This window comes from Paramacrobiotus metropolitanus, unplaced genomic scaffold (assembly GCF_019649055.1).
Source record: "Paramacrobiotus metropolitanus isolate TYO unplaced genomic scaffold, Prichtersi_v1.0 Parri_scaffold0000243, whole genome shotgun sequence".
Taxonomy (NCBI): domain Eukaryota; kingdom Metazoa; phylum Tardigrada; class Eutardigrada; order Parachela; family Macrobiotidae; genus Paramacrobiotus; species Paramacrobiotus metropolitanus.
In genome coordinates, this window is record NW_026570463.1 from 27,035 (window position 1) to 43,825 (window position 16,791).

At 43.2% G+C, this 16,791-nt stretch overlaps 4 protein-coding genes across 7 annotated transcripts; 1 reads left to right on the forward strand and 3 right to left on the reverse strand.

Moving 5' to 3' along the window:
* Positions 1 to 302: 302 nt before the first annotated feature.
* LOC129601510 (uncharacterized) lies at positions 303 to 5,701 on the reverse strand. Of its 3 annotated transcripts, XM_055500348.1 has the most exons (6): positions 5,220 to 5,279; positions 4,201 to 4,331; positions 3,550 to 3,833; positions 2,740 to 3,066; positions 1,622 to 2,134; positions 303 to 640 (listed from the first exon to the last, which is right to left on the reverse strand). In XM_055500348.1, exons 2-6 carry the CDS (start codon positions 4,322 to 4,324, stop codon positions 473 to 475), a joined length of 1,416 nt encoding a protein of 471 aa, XP_055356323.1. In that variant the 5' UTR covers positions 4,325 to 4,331; positions 5,220 to 5,279; the 3' UTR covers positions 303 to 472. The 3 variants fall into 3 exon arrangements, with proteins under 3 accessions (XP_055356323.1, XP_055356321.1, XP_055356320.1); XM_055500346.1 differs by lacking the exon at positions 4,201 to 4,331 and having other exon boundaries at positions 5,220 to 5,701; XM_055500345.1 differs by lacking the exon at positions 4,201 to 4,331 and having other exon boundaries at positions 5,214 to 5,701.
* A 714-nt stretch (positions 5,702 to 6,415) lies between these two features.
* On the reverse strand, positions 6,416 to 11,254 carry LOC129601511 (ubiquilin-1-like). The gene is made up of 5 exons (XM_055500349.1): positions 10,784 to 11,254; positions 10,492 to 10,676; positions 9,389 to 9,623; positions 8,142 to 8,500; positions 6,416 to 7,461 (listed from the first exon to the last, which is right to left on the reverse strand). The coding sequence occupies exons 2-5, from the start codon at positions 10,663 to 10,665 to the stop codon at positions 6,733 to 6,735; spliced, it is 1,497 nt and encodes a 498-aa protein (XP_055356324.1). The 5' UTR covers positions 10,666 to 10,676; positions 10,784 to 11,254; the 3' UTR covers positions 6,416 to 6,732.
* Positions 11,255 to 11,815: 561 nt separating this feature from the next.
* LOC129601507 (leptin receptor overlapping transcript-like 1) lies at positions 11,816 to 14,330 on the forward strand. Its single transcript, XM_055500342.1, has 4 exons — positions 11,816 to 12,287; positions 12,379 to 12,453; positions 13,210 to 13,405; positions 14,018 to 14,330. The coding sequence occupies exons 1-4, from the start codon at positions 12,268 to 12,270 to the stop codon at positions 14,129 to 14,131; spliced, it is 405 nt and encodes a 134-aa protein (XP_055356317.1). The 5' UTR covers positions 11,816 to 12,267; the 3' UTR covers positions 14,132 to 14,330.
* Positions 14,331 to 14,524: 194 nt separating this feature from the next.
* LOC129601506 (uncharacterized) lies at positions 14,525 to 15,894 on the reverse strand. Of its 2 annotated transcripts, none has more exons than XR_008692235.1 (2): positions 15,715 to 15,873; positions 14,525 to 15,555 (listed from the first exon to the last, which is right to left on the reverse strand). XR_008692235.1 is itself a non-coding variant. In XM_055500341.1 (2 exons), the coding sequence occupies exons 1-2, from the start codon at positions 15,872 to 15,874 to the stop codon at positions 15,178 to 15,180; spliced, it is 483 nt and encodes a 160-aa protein (XP_055356316.1). In that variant the 5' UTR covers positions 15,875 to 15,894; the 3' UTR covers positions 14,525 to 15,177. The 2 variants fall into 2 exon arrangements, 1 of the variants encoding a protein (XP_055356316.1); XM_055500341.1 differs by having other exon boundaries at positions 15,770 to 15,894.
* Between the last annotated feature and the right edge of the window lie 897 nt (positions 15,895 to 16,791).

The following is a 16,791-nucleotide window of genomic DNA, read 5'->3' on the forward strand; positions in this document are numbered from 1 at the left end:
ACTTAGGTCACCAAGTCATCCACGATCACGGGTTTTCGGAATAATTCGACTTTTCTCAACAACGGACCAGCCTGCCGACACAAATCGAGTTGTTGTTTCAATCAACATACTGTCGGTCGGCAAAATAGCGGCGTTTGCACATTTTCGGTGGTGCACCATCTTTCCCGCGTTTAAACGTAGAGCACAGAAGAAGGCCGTTAATCCGTTCGTTCTCCGTTAATCTTTCTTTTACTTAAAACATGTATTCGGGAAAATAAACTTCACGCAACGCACTGAATTTCATGAGAAACATAACGTCTCACAACTCCGCATTTTCTACAGAGCGCAACTGTGAGTAGCGCAAACCAATTTATTCACCAGCGTGAACGTACACATCTTCCCTTAGATTCTCCAGTACTGTATACACAAACTAGACATCAAAATTGACAAAGTAAAAACTGCAGAACCATCCTCCGGCGAAGCGGTACGCCATTCAGGATTTAGGCTCCACACTCGTCTCCACGAAGCGCTGGAGGAGAAAGACCCGGGTCAGGCGCGACAGTTGCTCCAGCTGCACATCGCCCAGTCCGCCCACGCACCACTGCTTCCCGCGGTAATGCGAAGAAGGACGCGGATCGTCCGACTGCACCGCGCATAATACCTGTTAACAACGGAAAACCCAGATTGTTGAATTATTATTATCATTATTATTACTATTATTTCGACACAAGAGCAGACAACCCCGAGGTACTTTACGTCTGGTCGAACAAAAAGTAGCCAAACTCCAATCAAGGAGACTGCAACAGGCTACTGGAAAATCGTGTTGGTTATTTGGAAAATTTTATACTCTTTTTGGTTTGATTTTATGAGATAAAAGTTACCCAACCTAGGAATATGACAAACAATCCAAAATAGTAAAGCGGATGAATGTTGTCTAAGCGGTTCACCATGCGTGACTACCTGTTTTATCAGCTTAGCCTGATCGTAGCATGACTAGACACACTATCGGAAGCTGCCCATTCTGTTCCTAAACCTGATTTTAGTTCTGTTTCTTCTTCCGTTCGTACGGGACGTCGTTCTAATAACTCAGGCCTGCGATCTAGCCGCACAGTTACTGGTGTTTCTCTCTTCTGGTAATCGTAATCATAGCGGCTTCGTGACCTCGCATCCTTTTCCAACCTGAACCGTCGTCAGCTCCCGCGAAGCGCTGTATAAGCAATTCGAGTTTCTACACCGATCCACCGTTCTAGCATATTTTTCAAATTTTAAAATGAATTTCAAAAATGTCAAAAATCATTTTAAAATTTGAAAAAAATCATGGACGTCTGGATCGGTGCGATCTTCATGATTGTGAGCATTTACGTGCAAACTTTGAGGGAGGATCGGTCCATAATGAGACTTTTGGTACACCTAAACGCATTTAAACTTTTCGGAATTTTCAAACAGCCATAACTCCAGAACCGGATGTCGCGCGCACAAACGGTTTTCACACCAGTGTATACAAATCTTCTGGCTACAGAATGTCATAAACCGAAACAAAAATGTGTTTGAGAGTGCGCGAAAGTGAAAGTTTGCGCGCATTACACGAATTTGGTACCATGTACCGGCCCATTTCCCTTAAGAGCCTCGTTTTAATACCAACCTTGCAGACCGTGATTTCGGTTTCCTCCGGATCATCCATCATCAGCCTGCCCATGGCCCCCACAAACCGCGACATACACGGCACATCCCACGCACCCGGTCCGACCAGCGCCACCTCCTCCAGCGCGTCCCACAGCGCGCCCCCGAACCCGGCGCCCAGCGGCATTCTCGCGTCCAGCATGGAACGAACGCTCAGAAGATCCCCTTCTCGATTACTCAGCGAGCACACCAGGTCCACGCTGCAGTTCGTCATGCGGATGGCCTCACACGGCAGATTGTGGAGGGTCTCAACGAAGTCCGGGAGGTGGGAGTAGCGGCCGTCGCTGTTCCAGGCAATGGAGTGGCCGCCGATGACGCTCGTCCGGTGCACGGTGCATTCCGTCCAGTCCAGGGGATCGGTGACACCGTTGATCAGGAGGTGTAAGGTTAAACGGTGGAGATGCAGACAGCGCAGGCGGAGGCCGGGGTCGTGTTCCGCGGTGTAGTGGATCATCCCCGCCACCGTCAACAGATCCTTGAAGCGGATGTAAAATCACAGTTTAACGCTTTACAGTAATTAAAAGTTCAGCATGTGTCTTTTACAGCAGAGTTTCAAGAAGATCGAGTAATAACCAGACTTTTGGTACACACCAATGCATTTAAACTTTTCGCCCATTTTAGATCGCCATATCTCGACAACCGGATGTTGCGCGCGCAAACCGTTTTCAGAACAATGTATACAAATCATTTAGCTTTAGAATGACATAAAGTATTACAAAAAAGTGATTCTGAGTGCGCGAAAGCGAAAGTTTTAGTGTATGTATACCATTCTGGACGCAATGTACCGGGCCAGTTTCCTTATTAAAGACAGACGAAAGATTCGCAAAATTAATTTCAAAAATTACAGCTTTAATTTCAAAAGTGCACTTTTTGCAATAATTTTTAACAATCATTCTCGAAATGAAGAAACTGGTCAAATTAAATGCCGGTTAATTAAAATACGACGGAATAACGAATCACGATACATCACTTTTCCAGCTCTTCAAATATTCGGAAAATAAATTCAAAAATATAAAATTTTCAGTTTCAAAATTTGATTTGAAAAACGCCACAAAACTGCTTCGATTGACGACAGCTTACCTCCATGCGAAACGGCCGTCCGACTTCGGCCAGGACAACATGCTGGGTGTGGACGGTCATGCATTTAAAGACGACCGCGGCCATCCAGAAACGTCCGTGCACGTGTTCCCGGTTCGTAATGACCAGCGTCGCCGTCAGCAGCGGCGAGGTGACCATGTCGTTCCACGTCGGTGCGACGACGCGCAGCGCCGTCTGCGTCACCGTGTCCAAATGGGAAAACACCTCCATCCACAATTCCGCCGGGAGCATACTGCAGTCGGCTTCCGGAGGGTTCCTGGACGAATTCAGGCAGTGTAACAGGTCCGACTGGAGATTTACCAAGGCGCTCTGTCGAGGACAGGTAGAAGTCTCATTATGAACCGATCTTCTTCAAATTTTGCAAACAAGCGCACTTAAATGAGGATCGTTCTTTACAAGCTTGTCTCGTGATTTCTATCGCGACACAGGGACAAATACAAATTCAAAGGTCGCTACTACGACGCTCCGCGCCCACCCTAATTCCCTGTACGTACATTTGCCATTGCTGATACCTGCCAAATATCGATCTAAATTACGAACTATCCATATAAATTATAAATAACTTTTCTCTTTTATAATCCTCTTAACTAGACAGCAGGGAATTTTTTTGTGGCAGATGTAGTATAGTGCACTCCCCTTTCCCACCAAATGCATGCTAGCAGTGCCTTCAAGAAAGAAATTACGCCACATGCTTATACACCGAAAGAAAAGTCTACTGAATTTTTTTCGAATAGAAAATGGACTGTAAAATTTTCGATATTCATTTAAAAGGTAGAAAAAACGCCGATTTACCATAAATGTGCGGCTGTTAGCGTCACAGAGCCGCGGAATGTAGACCACGCCCAGCTGACCGTCGACGAGATCCACCGGGCGCAGGCGGGACTCGGCGCGGCCGTAGGAATCCTTCCAACGCTGCAGCAGCGCCGCGCTCTCGGCTGGCGGCAGCGAGCGGAACGTCTTGTCCAACGGCGCGACACTGCACGCGGCAAACATGCCCGGCTCGATCGGTTTGCCGGTGTCCAGCGGCCGGCGCAGGCGTTCCAAGGGGACGATATCGGAACACAGTACATCGCCGCCTAAGGTCAGAATTAAAGATTATGTAATAAACATTGCTTTTTTATTTATTAAAGAAATTAAAAGAAATATTAATAGCTGCTGATACATCATCATTTTCAACAGTTAGCCCATATGCGATTTATTATTAACTTTATTTCTCAATATGTACAAGGCGAGCTTCGCTCAACAAATATCATCAAATGAAGAATTTGTCCCAGTTAACATGAGAAGGGACTGTGCACAATACACTCAAAGCATTACCACGCATAATCTCCAAACTTAAACGAAAACATGTAGAGCGACTCTCACCCGTCCTTAAAAACAACTTCTTACCAATCTCCTTTAACGTAACAATGCCGGTTTCACACCAAGTGCCAAAAGACTCACATGCAAAAGCGACAAAATTACAGCGATCAGTAAGCGACTTGTATTTTCCAATCTTCTCCCGGCAAGCCAGTTCGGCGGCGGCGCCAGCACTCTTTGAGGTCGCGTCGATGTATGAATCCGCCATCGTGCCTCTGCAAGTAACCGTCCCATACTAAGGGCTGTCCGCGGTACCACTTCCAACGCGTAGCTCCATCCGGACGTTTTCCGTTTTCGCGCAAAAAGCTATTGTGGTTTATTTATTTTTATCAAACCGGCATTCAATTTGGCCAATTGTTGCAACTGTTTTATTTTAAAATTTTTTTTCGTAAAATCGATTTAAATGCTCGCAGAAATAATGTGATGCTCAATTTTCAGAATGATTTACAATGCAATCAGACGGGAACTCCAGGCTGCGTTGGAAATGACATAACAATATTTTTTAAATTGATTTTGCGAATACTTTTTTCCGGTTAGAAATTTTCGTGAACAGTTACTCCTTTGCATTTTCTTAAGCGGCTTTTAATCTGACCGATTTCTGCCATCTAAAAACTTATTTTAAAACAGAATCCGATCGTTAATTTCAAAATAGTATCACTTTCTATTGAAAAGCTGGGTTTCGATTCTGTAAACGATCTCACTGATGTGTAATAAAACTATGAAAGGCTTAATTGGTTTAACGCCCGCACACATTCAGGGCAAGGGCCTCTAAGCAGGGCGGCGCAATCCGAGGGAAACCGCGAAGCGGCTGAAAACTGCCCCGAATGGGGGTATCGCACCCCGGCTACGTCGTTAGGTCCGCGTTAGGCAGTACCACTGCACCACGGCGCAATACGTTGAAATCATTTGAAAGACTTTATCGCTGTACGTGAGCCGCTTCTCGCCTCACAGCGCCCAATTCGAGGCAGCAGAGCAAATTCTCCAGAAAACACAGTATTTCAGATCAAGCTTTAAACCAGAATAGTGCAGGGTATTTAAACACCACATCTCAGTACTGTGATATTCGCAGCTAGACAGGAAACATTCGCCACCCTTACCCTTACCACTGCCGGACTTCTTCCAGTGGACGACGGCCGCCGTGCAGCTCTGATAGCGGACGCTGATCAGTTCCCCGTCCAGCCACATCCAAGCACCCGTCGGCCCCTCGCGAAGCAGCACTTGCACGGGCACCTTCCTCCCTGCCTTCCCCGGCAAGTCATAGGCACTGAACGGGCAGGGGAAGAACACGCGCCCGAAGCGGACGAAGACGCGGTGCTGATCGCGGCAGAGAAAGTCGATGAAGAGCCCGCTGTCGGCCACGTCCACCACGCGCCCGAAACGCAGGGAATTGTCGTCGCACAAGACGCTGACGCTGTTCAGGCTGCCAACTGCGCCGGGCATGGTTCGGACTTTTCAAGCAGAGATTTATTACCGCTCACGCAGCACTAATAGGGCAATCTAGTGCAAGTCGAAACGATGATTAAAAATACAAATTTAGGGGAAAGAAAAAGGGTGAATGTTGATACGCAGTTTTTTGGAAAGTGAAAAACCGAGAAAGACAGAAAACGAAAACGGCAGCATAAGAAATCTGGCAAACAGCCATCCGTGTGCGGTGGCCACGCCTCCCGTGAGCACACTCAACGTAAACGCCATTCGATGGGTGGCTGCCAGAATTATTCATTTTAATTATTAAATATTCATAATATCATTTTATAATTATTATAATATTACTATAAATAGTAGAATTAAATTTTTAATAAATAATACTCTAAATTTTTAAAAAAATATCAATTTTAAAATTAGTTATCATTGGGGGATAAAACTGAAATATGAATTTTAACCACGCCCGACGCACGTTTTTTATATCTCCTAAAGCACATGACCGATTTCCTTCGAGGTAAGCTGTTTGGCCGCGGAAATAGCTTTCCTGTCTAACAAAATTTATGTTTCAAAAATATATTTAAACGGGACATCGTAAACAAAGAAATTCTGGGACTTCCGGAGGCAGACGCAATGGCAACCGCCCAATGCGGCAGTGAGATTGGGCGTTTTATAATTAATATTCAGTGCTTTATTTTCTGAGAATTCCTATTTTTGTCTGTTTGATTTTTTTCACGAAAACCGACTTTCTCTGGATCATTTCTATTTGCAAATTATAAATAAATTACACAATAAATCATTCCAAGTAGTAAATATGTCATCCGGAAGCAGGCAGATGCAAAACCAGCCGATACAGAAAAATACGGACGAAAATCAGTGCTTTTTCGGGGTTTATTTTGATTTTATTCAATTTAACTTCGTACGATTTTTTTCCAATTTTTATACTCGTAATTTAAAGGTGCAGTGCGCATTAACAGCAAAAAAAAGAAAGAGTGAGTAAAGAAAAAACATCCACAAACCATTCGCCACAAAAATCAAAAAAACATGTCAGTAAGCGCGCCAAACTATAAATAATCCGCATCCACGCCGCACCTTGGGAATTAAACCGCCGCAACACGAAAAAAATCCGCAAATATTCCGAAAAAATCTGCAAATATTCCGCAAAAATTCCGAAAAATCACGCGGACACTTCAGCCTTTATTGCGGGAACGCCCCGCCCTGCAGCAGCCGCTCCACGGCGGCCGTCACATCGCCGAACGTCGCCTCCAGCGCGCGGATATTCGCGGCGCGATCCGTGAACCCCATCGATTCCAACGTCACCAATTCATTGCGGAACCGCTCCTCGGGCGGGAGGACAGGCGCCGCCCCCGCCGCCGCCCCACCCCCGGCGGGGGGCGCTCGCAGCATCGACTGGAACATCTGCTCCAGCATCGCGTTGCCGCCGCCCGCCGCGGGCGGGAGGTTTAACCCTTGGCCCACGCCCCCCGCGCCCGCCCCGGGGGGTTGCCCGGGGATGGTAAACGGCAGGTTGAAGGGGAACAGCGTGGGCGCCAGTTCGTGGAGGGTGCGGTAGGATTGGTTTAGATCGCGCAGCGCCGTCATCCCGCGGGGGTCGCTGACCAGGCGGACGTATTCGGGGTTGTTCATGTTCTGTAACGCGCGCTCCATCAACTGCGGATTGGCGCTCAGCTGGTTCATCATGGCCTGCATGCCCCCCGGGGCGCCGGCCCCCGCCAGCGCGGCGAAGGGGTTGGGGGCGCGCGGGGCGCCGCCCGCGGCGGGGGTGGGGGCCGCGCCGGCACCCCCGCCGCCCCAGGGGTTGGGCAGGGGCTCCGTGTTCTCGGCGCGCGGGGCTTCCGTGTTGGGGGGCTCGTTGCGCAGCGTGGCGAAGGGGTTCTGGTTGTTCATGGCGTTGTACATGGGCTCCTGGGAAATCCGGATTAAAAAATCAATTTTAAATGATTCACAAGTCGAAATCAATTCATTTTAAAAGCAACCCGTTAAACATTTTCTGAATGTATTTTTTTAATAATTGTTTAACTTATTTTAAGTGAAGGAAAGCGGTGGAGATTCAACAAAAAACAGTGGAATAACGGTTAACAATTTATTAAAGAATTACGAATATTAACGTCTGCAATTAAATTAGTTTTGTTTTGCCTGATTGTACTGAAAGCAAAAAATTCCATCTAATTCTCGATTAAAATTTAATTTAATTCAATAACTGATTTTCCCTGTTTACAATTACCCAACCGCCAATTTATTCAAAAATTCCATTTGAATTAAGGCAATTTTAATGAGAATTCAGATTATTTTTTCGGATTATAAAACGTCCACAACTAATTTCAGAATTTCACTAAAAATTCATTTTATTTTCTCTGACTTATAAAATCCAAAAATCCGGGAATGCTCAGACTCCAACACTGCGACTTTTTAAGATTACTTAATTCGCAAAAAAAATAATTAAAATTCAAAAAAATTGTTCGAAAAAAAATGAGAATTAATTCGAAAAAAATTTGCAAAAAATCGAGAATAAAGTATAAACCCCAGTAAAAATAGAAATAAATCCTAAAAATTCACTTCCAAATTTGTATAAATTTCCAGCGTACCTGGTAATCATTGTAGAAGCGCTGCAGCGCGTTGAACCCGCCCGGGAGGCTCTCCAGATTGGACAGCGCCCGGTCGTAGTTGCGCATCATCTCCTGCATCATGGCGGGATTGCGCATGACCTGCATGGCCTGCCGGATGACGTCGGGGTTGTTCAGGGCGTGGCCCAGCTCCGGATGGCGCTCCACCAGGTTCTGGATCTGCGGATTACTGCTGACCACGTTGCGGATCATGTCGGGATTGCTGAACATGTTCTGGATCAGCGGATTATCCAGCAACTGCTCCATGTTCATCCCCGACATCCCCGCCATACCGGGCAGACCCCCCAGGGGGTTGGCCGACGGATTGGTCGGTCGAGCGCCTGCGTAATTGAAAATACGTTTTTCAAGCAAGAAAAATCAGTATTTCCCTTTAAGAATAATTTGTAAATTAAATTCCAACTAGAAACGTCGCAATTATTTCCAAACAATTATTTTTCTACGAAAAAATTCAATACTTTTTATAATAAATATAAACTGCAACAGAAAAGCCCAGTATTTCCGTTACAATAATTTTAAAATCAAATTTCAACCAGAAACATAAAACTATCTGCAAATATTTATTTTTCTATGAGCAAACCAAAATTTTTATTACGGATTTGTAAGAAAAAATCATTGTTTCCGTCATAATAATTAATAATTCAAAACAAAACTACAACAGGAAAAGCCAAAATTTCCGCGACTCTACTGAAATAAATTTATTTTTGAACATGAAAATCAATATTTTTACTGCAATACGATATTATGTAAAGTACAATCGTTATTTTTGTCATAATAAGCTGCAAATAAAATTTCAGCAATAACAATCAATAGTTCCGTTACAATATTTAAAAAATTATTAAACAGAATTTAAATGAAAAAAATACAAATTGAACTACACAATTTCCAAACATTCAAAGTTTCAAATTAACCGTAAGGGCCATCGTGAGAACACTCATACAAAATGTGCCCATGCACTACAATATTCCTGTTCAAAATAATCAATAAAAATCCGTATTTCTATTACATTATTCATCACTTCGATTTTGTTTCGCAATTTTTATGTGGGTAATTTTCGCCGGATGATTAAGCGTAATTAGATGCGTCACTCTTTTATCAAACCACCGCACAACGTTGCCGTGACGCTGAATTACGTCATTTACCGATTACCAGCGATTTCTGTGTTGTTACAAGGAAGAAAAGCGACGTAATCGGCTGCGATGTGTGTTTACCTGGAGGCGTGTTGGCCGGCTGGCCGGTGGGTGTCCCGGAGGTGGGCGTGACGGGGTGGGTGGCCGTCGCGGGGGCGGCGGGGCGCTGCGGGACGCGGACGACCAGATGGATGGAATGGTGGTTGCGGACGCCGTAGGACTGCAGTGTGTCCTCGTCCTTCATGATCTTCCCGCCGTACACCAGACACAGCCGCTCGAACGGCTGCTCGAACACCGCACTCACCGCCTCCCGCACCTACACACCCACAACACATTACCATCGACACTTGGGAGAAAGACACCGTGATGTGCAGCAGAAATACAAAAATATCACATTTATTCACAAAAATTCTTCAGAAAATTCCCAAATCGCTCTATGCTTTTGAAAATACGTTTAAAAGATAATAGAACAGTAACGGCAATAATAAAAATACCGAAATAACGATAGTTATTAGTAATTTATAGTTTTATACAACTTCATACAGGAAAACTGCGTAAAATCGGTTAAACAAAATAATCAAAATTAAAATAATTTCAAAAGATTTCCCAAACGGCTACAGATTCGTTGAACCTACGCCAAAAATAGTATAAAAATGAAAAATAATAATGTTATACGTAAAATAATGAAATAGCAATACGGTGTGGTAGTAATTTACACAACCGCATGCCACAGAACTACGGAAAATCGACCAAAAAAAAATCCGAATATATAAAGAAAACTGAAAATTCCCACGAAAAGTCCACAACAGATGCATGTTTTATTCGTAAAAAAATTTTATAATATTCGGGACTACTCTCCTGTCATGCTACTGCAGTGGAATATTACCATTTACACTGAAAAGCTGAACCAAAAATATAAAACACAAAATTAAGCAATACTCAGAATACTGCACCGAAAACAACGCTTGAAATAGTTTTCCAAATTACCAAATAAAATTTTTTTCTTGCAGCCTGGTAGATTTTTCGGTTAACGCGCTTATGGATAATTTAGGTAAATACTACTACTTCATAAAAATAATAGATATTTAATTATAAATTATAACAGTACTGAGAAACTGAAGCAGCACGTCGCCGCGACGTTGCATCAACACGGAAAAACACGTTCCCGCGCGGATGCCACTCACCGTCTTCACGGTGCTGTTGGGATCCACCTCGACTTCTTTCTCCAGACTAGGGGTTTTGATCTTCAGTTTCCACTGCTCACTGGCCGTCCCGGGCGCGGCGCCGTCCGCGGACATGGCGGCGTCGTCCGCGGGCGGAGCGCGCTGATCGTCCTCACGCTGATCCGCCGAGGACATGCTTAACACAACTACAAACACGCCCCGATCACGTTACACCGCACGCTGATATTTTTAAAACATCTGGCGATATTTTGCCCTTCAAGAGGGACACAATGATGACACGGGAGACACGTACGTAGGGAAGGAAAACGCGGAAGATCGACGATGCAGCTCGTCGCACGCAGGTTGCTTCAACCAACTCCTAACTTCAAAATTCCGAGTTATATGCGACGATTTCCGGTGGAAAACGTTGGAGAGATACTGCCAATAAAAACTACCGTTGGAGAAATGAAAAGGAATCCGGAGAAAAGGAGAAAACAACGTGGAAACGGAGAGCTCGTGGAAGAAATGTTTGCGGATTTTTCACTACTGTGACTAGTGTTGATTGAGCCAATGAGCAGCAATCAGAAAGTGCCAGATCATTAGTATTGCGTGGTACAGGGCGTGTATGGCATGCGCCACAGTGTGCTGTTCGCGGAAATGCCAACCGCCCGCGGTGCTGTGCGTTACATAATCCGCCGAATTCCCGTGTTTTGCAGCGTTTCTCAATCGGCTGAATGACGTAGTCCTTTACACAAAATTAAGTTCATAAATTGTACGATAAAAATGATGAAATTAATCAACTGTTTCGTTTAACACATTTGGCTAGAGTAGAATTTTTAAATTTGTTGGTGTAAAGTCTGTATCACCGTCAACCAATCAGCAAATCGCGATTTGAGCATTGTGATCGATTCGACCAATCAAAGACCGTGAATTGCAGAACGTCAATTTCGATTCGCTGATCGCTATCACGGGTGTGGACCAGCGTATCGGGCATTTTTCGGTGTTTATCGATTTCTTTGTTGCTCCAGATATTCCAGATCTTCGATCGTTTTTCACAAAATATATTTCGTCGTGTTGTTCATACGAGCTTCATCAACGCAGACGAAGTTTCTTCCGCGAAAGTGACGAGAATAAAGATAAGTTTATTTCCTTGACTGATTTCCTGTGGAACTGAAGGAGGAGGTGCTTAATCTTGTACACTGTCATAAATTTTATTTGTTTTAATTTTTGTTATTTTTCCCTCTGATTTCTTTGGCTCCGCGTTTCCTTGTGGTGGATCCAGGCTGATTGGGAAAGATGATCGGCGTCAAAGGTACGTCAATGAAGATGCAGAAGAGATAGGATCTTGCTTCGTGCGCCAAGGTTGAATTTGTAGATGGCCGATTAGATTTGAATGGTGCAGTGATGCAGTCATCAGAATGCATGGACTCTGCTCTGCGCGTTTAAACATGCTTTAAAGACGCAGTGCAGCGCCGTACAGGCTTATCAGTCAGGCAGGGCCAATCTTGTTGACGTTCACAAAGTTCCCCTTATCTAATCGGCCATTTATTCATAAATCGTATTTCTTTTTCCTCAACAACCAAAATTAAAGAATAAACTTTTTTTCGTATAGAATTAATTTTTTTCAATTTTTTTTCTGCATACTTTGCAAGTTGAGTGTTGATTGGCTTCCGAATCGTTCTAGATGTGTAATTTACCGTAAATTGTGGATTCTTGATTGGGTTCTTTAAATTTAAATTGTATTGTGTTTGGTTGTCGGGAGAGCGTGTGGGTGTTGGAGGGAATTCGTTTGACATAATGGAGACTCGTTTTTCAGCGTAAGTGAAGTGGGGATGTGGATTCTGGAGTTTTGTGAGTGCAGTGAAGGGGAGGAATTAAATGACGAGGCGCGTGTTGTTTGTTGTGCAGGTTGGTGTGTCTGGCGTTTTGCGGATCGATCGGCCTCATGTTCCTCTTCCTGGCCTGCGCGCTGCCTTCCTACGGGTACATATCCACCGAAAAATATTTCTTTCCATTTACCAATATCAGAACATAAATTTTCCAGTGTATTTTAGTGATTTTTGTTCGTTTTAATTCACGTGGAGGCGTTTTTTACACTGGCAGTATTTTACGTTGGATTTTCTACGGAATTTTCTGTATCGGTTGATTTTGCATCAGTCTGGCTAAGAACGACGCATTTACAACGTAGAATGGTTTCTTGTAATTTTCTTTTTAATTTTTTAACAAGTAGTGCAGAGGAAGTCAGTTTTTGTGGGGAAAATTAAAAAGGAAAACAACGGGAATTTTTTAAAATCTTTAAAATTAACATGCGCACTTTACAGACGCAAGTGCAGCCGCCCGGTGCGCTGCCGCACCGGGCGGCTGCACTTGCGTCAGACGCGGAAAGTCCTGGAGTTTCCATCATTTGAAATGTTCAGCGTAGAGATTTTCGTGAATCAGAAATTGTGTTACATAGCTAAGTGATTTCCACGGGGATACAAGTTTATCTGAAAGAAATCGCCCGTTTGTGTTAGAAACTATGCGTCTGGAAGCGACGCTAGAGGTTGTCACATTAGTGCTAGTGTTAGTAGGTAATTTAGGTTATATTTTAATCCATGAATAATTGTTTACCTAACGTAAATGTTTTTTTAAAAAAAAATGAAAATGTTCAGTGTTCAGATTAAATTAAATTTAAATTGTTGACTTAAACGGTATTTAAATTTTTTCCCGAAAATGGATGAATTTGTTGCCGTTGCGCAGGGTGTGGTGGCCGTTCTTCGTGGTGTTCTTCTACGTGTTCGCCCCGGTGCCCATCGCCATCGCCAAGCGCTACGTGGATGGCGGCGCCGGCAGCGGGGGCAGCGTCAATAGCGCCATCGACGTGGCCGTCTTCATCGTCGCCTGCATCGTCGTGTCCGCCTTCGGGCTGCCCCTTATCCTCGCCCGCGCCGAACAGGTAACTTAATTCTATTTATTTTCAACAAATTTTCTGCAATTTCCTTGCTCACGCGGCCCACCATTTCGTAATTATTTTCTGATTTATTCTGGAATTGCTTTACGCTTTTCGTGAAAATCGTGACCCCGACCGAAAAAATGTGGGAAACAGCAAACATGACACGTGAAGACTCTCTGAAATTGTTCTCTGTGGCAAAATAAAAAATAAACTAATTATCTTTTAAAAAATAATTTCAATAAAGTATGGAAAAATAACTGGTAGTGATAATTTTAAAACAAACGATTAGTGATAATTCTAAAACAAATTATCCACCCGAGAAATTAATAATAAAAAAGGTAAAGGATAAGAAAATAAGCGAGTATTAAATAATTTCAAACAAACCATTGAATCAAATAAGGAAATTCCGCAGGATATGATTTCTTAAAAATGACACCTTAAAAAATAATTCAATAGAGCACGAAAAATAGTGGTATTGAGAAACGAGAATTAAATTGTTTAAAAAATAAACAATGTGATAAAATGAGTGATATTAAATTAAATAAATTTAAAAAATGGGGAATTTTGTAAAAAATTGAAAGAAATTAAAATATATTAATTTGTGGCTTTTTGCAGATTAAATGGGGCGCCGCCGCCCTGGTGGAGGCCGGCAACGTGGTCATCTTCCTGACGATGCTGGCGTATTTCCTGGTCTTCTCCAACGAGGACGTCGACTACAGCATGTGGTGAAAGTGACCCGGCCTGTTGGGGAAATTTTCTCTGTTTTTTCTGTCTATCTGCATCGATCTTCTGCCAAATTATTTTGTTCGGTATTCGCGCAAATTGCGGTTTTGTTGACGAGATGGATTAGCCGATGATTTCGCTCGAATTGCGGAGCAGCAAGCTGTTTTCTTTGTGATCTGATGGCACAGGAATCATTTCTCTCTCATTTTGGCCTTCGTGTGTTTTTGTTGTATTTTTTCCCGCGGAACATGACCATTAAATTTTGCACAAACACAAAGGAATAGCATAGGAACACAAATCGTGCTCTGTGTTTTCATTGCGGAATTTGTCCGATTTGTTACTCATATGGACTGGAAACCAATCAGATTCCTCCTACGAAATCTGGAGGGCAATTACCACAAAAAAAACACTATTTAATTTTTTGTCGAATTTTCGTAAGAATTGACTACCGATCACGACGTTACGATAAAAAAGGGAAATTAAGAAATATTGGACTAGGTAGTTAACTACATCCGTAACAGCCATGACGGCCTCTGCTAAGAAAATTATGTTCGGACGAACGGGTTGGCCGATTTTGACGCGGTAAAGTGCGCCAGAATCGTTGCAACGTAGCGGGTGATGTTGCGCTATTGCCGACCCGATGCGCCTCAAGGGGGGAGCACGACTTTCGAAAAACGAATTGTTGCCATGGGCCTGCAAGTCTCGCCTTCGACCTCGCTCCAAACCGGTTAACATAAAGTATAGGCACACGAGTTGCACGAGCATTATTTGCACGGCAGATCGGCCCTCTCGGCCTCGGCTCGAAAAATATTAGGAAAAATACCACAGAACTGTACCGTAACAACCGTGACGTTCAAACCTAAAAAAGCAATTGGCTGAACGGGTAGGCAGATTGGCTCAACGGGTAGGCAGATTTTGACGCGGTCAAAAATGGCACATTTGCATTACAAAATGACATTTGCATTACTACCTGCCCAAATTGCAAACTTTGTTGATATTGTAATCCCGCTAGCCGTTGAAACACTAAAAAACATATCGAAAATAAGATGTAACTACGGACTGGTTGCATTTAACAATTGCAGCGCATCATTCAACAACTTCCCGGACGTCTTCATTTCCTGTTCCAACTTAGCTTGCTGACGCAGCAGATGTTCCAGAATTCTCATTAAGCGCGCGTTTTTACTTCGTAGAACCGTATTTTCTCCTTCGATTTTGCAGTAAGCTTCCTTGTAGTCCTTGATTTGGTCGTTACTGACTTCCAAGTCCAACTGAAGTTCTTCCGCACGGAACTGCAACGCACGCTTTTCCGACAGCATCTGCCGATTGTCTTGAAGAACCGAATATATGGTTTGCTCCAACTCTTCATTTTTCCACGCCAGATTTGCAATGCGGACTCGGCTTTCTTTCTCAACTTCCATTAACTGGGCTTGCTGTTAACCGAAATAAAGAAGGTTCAGACACATAACCAGAGCACGAGGTTTTTTCTTTCTCCTCCGTTATCAGTTTGGAAAGTTCCTCAGTTTGTGCATAGTTAGTTCGAGGACCCAGTGAACCAAACTCAACCATCAGATTATGATGCTTTGCCAGACCTGATCGCAAGTATTCAGCAGGATTTCTGTCACCAGTCGGATTCAATTGCCCTACCTCCGCTGATTCCTTTAAAGAAATCACGACGGGAACCTGGTGCGCTACAGGATCAAGTTTTCGAACGTGCGGCGACCCTTTAAGAGAAATTCTGAGTTGCTCCATTTTGGCTGCAAAAAATTGTAAAAATGAAGTTCAAAAAACGCTTATAATCAACAGCAAAAATAGTGAACAATGAATTCGAAATTCGGTTCTCAGCCCCATTAAAATGACTTATCCCATCTCCATTGGCCCTTCCTTTATTTGGAATTACAATAAATCACATTTATCATGACTAAGCTTTTCGTCAACGGATCCTCTAAAATTCATAAATTCGTTGAAAAAGGTTCTTTAATAGAAAAGAAAGGACCGCTTTATTCCAACAGGCGGCGTACATCTAAAACTTTTTTTGAATTATTCTATACAAAATTATTTCTTGTTAGCATTTGTTTGCATGTTATTGCTGGGGCTTTTGTTTTTAGTTTTACACATGTTAAGTACATGATAAATTTGGTTTTTGAAGTTAAAAGTACTCATGTCCAGTCAGAGCATCAGTTCACGTACTGATAAGCGGTACATAAAATCAGGTAGAAAATTTAAAATACCCAGTAGTGGAATACAGTGAACACAAAGAGTAGATAAATATCAGTAGATTCAAGCGAATAATGTAGCGGCCTGAAGTAGCATAATTCGCCAAAACGTTTTCTTCGTCGTTTGTTCTGCTTTCACTAGTTTTTGCAATCTTCAACTTGGATGTACGCTCATATGTTTCCCTTGACAAAAACTTTACTTCCATATCTGCTTGCTTCGATATATCAAATTTTAGTTAAAATACTGTTCACATAATTCGTTATGCTTTTGAAAGCTTTGGTTTTCACCATTAATCCATAATAGTTGTCGATTATTCGACATCAGATGCGATTTAACGATTATGTGATAGCAGGCAAAATTTGTTACCCAGTGACTAATTAGCACTCACAGTCTTTCTGGCTTCGATTCACTCTGTATCTGACTTGGTATCCCTTCTGGTACCCACGGACTTG

Bases quoted from the DNA above. Each gene is read 5' to 3' on its own strand.
- LOC129601510 (XM_055500345.1), bottom strand. From the start codon at position 5,556: ATGCCCGGCGCAGTTGGCAGCCTGAACAGCGTCAGCGTCTTGTGCGAC. The intron at 2,135-2,739 runs GTAAGCTGTCGT...ATCCGCTTCAAG, and splicing joins GACGGCCGTTTCGCATGGAG to GATCTGTTGACGGTGGCGGG. The intron at 641-1,621 runs GTTGGTATTAAA...CGTTGTTAACAG, and splicing joins CCGAAATCACGGTCTGCAAG to GTATTATGCGCGGTGCAGTC.
- LOC129601511 (XM_055500349.1), bottom strand. From the start codon at position 10,665: ATGTCCTCGGCGGATCAGCGTGAGGACGATCAGCGCGCTCCGCCCGCG. The intron at 9,624-10,491 runs GTGAGTGGCATC...GTGGGTGTGTAG, and splicing joins CCAACAGCACCGTGAAGACG to GTGCGGGAGGCGGTGAGTGC. The intron at 8,501-9,388 runs GTAAACACACAT...TCAATTACGCAG, and splicing joins GCCGGCCAACACGCCTCCAG to GCGCTCGACCGACCAATCCG.
- LOC129601507 (XM_055500342.1), top strand. From the start codon at position 12,268: ATGGAGACTCGTTTTTCAGC. The intron at 12,454-13,209 runs GTACATATCCAC...GCCGTTGCGCAG, and splicing joins TGCGCGCTGCCTTCCTACGG to GGTGTGGTGGCCGTTCTTCG. The intron at 13,406-14,017 runs GTAACTTAATTC...GGCTTTTTGCAG, and splicing joins TCCTCGCCCGCGCCGAACAG to ATTAAATGGGGCGCCGCCGC.
- LOC129601506 (XM_055500341.1), bottom strand. From the start codon at position 15,874: ATGGAGCAACTCAGAATTTCTCTTAAAGGGTCGCCGCACGTTCGAAAA. The intron at 15,556-15,769 runs GTAGGGCAATTG...TTCGGTTAACAG, and splicing joins CTTTAAAGGAATCAGCGGAG to CAAGCCCAGTTAATGGAAGT.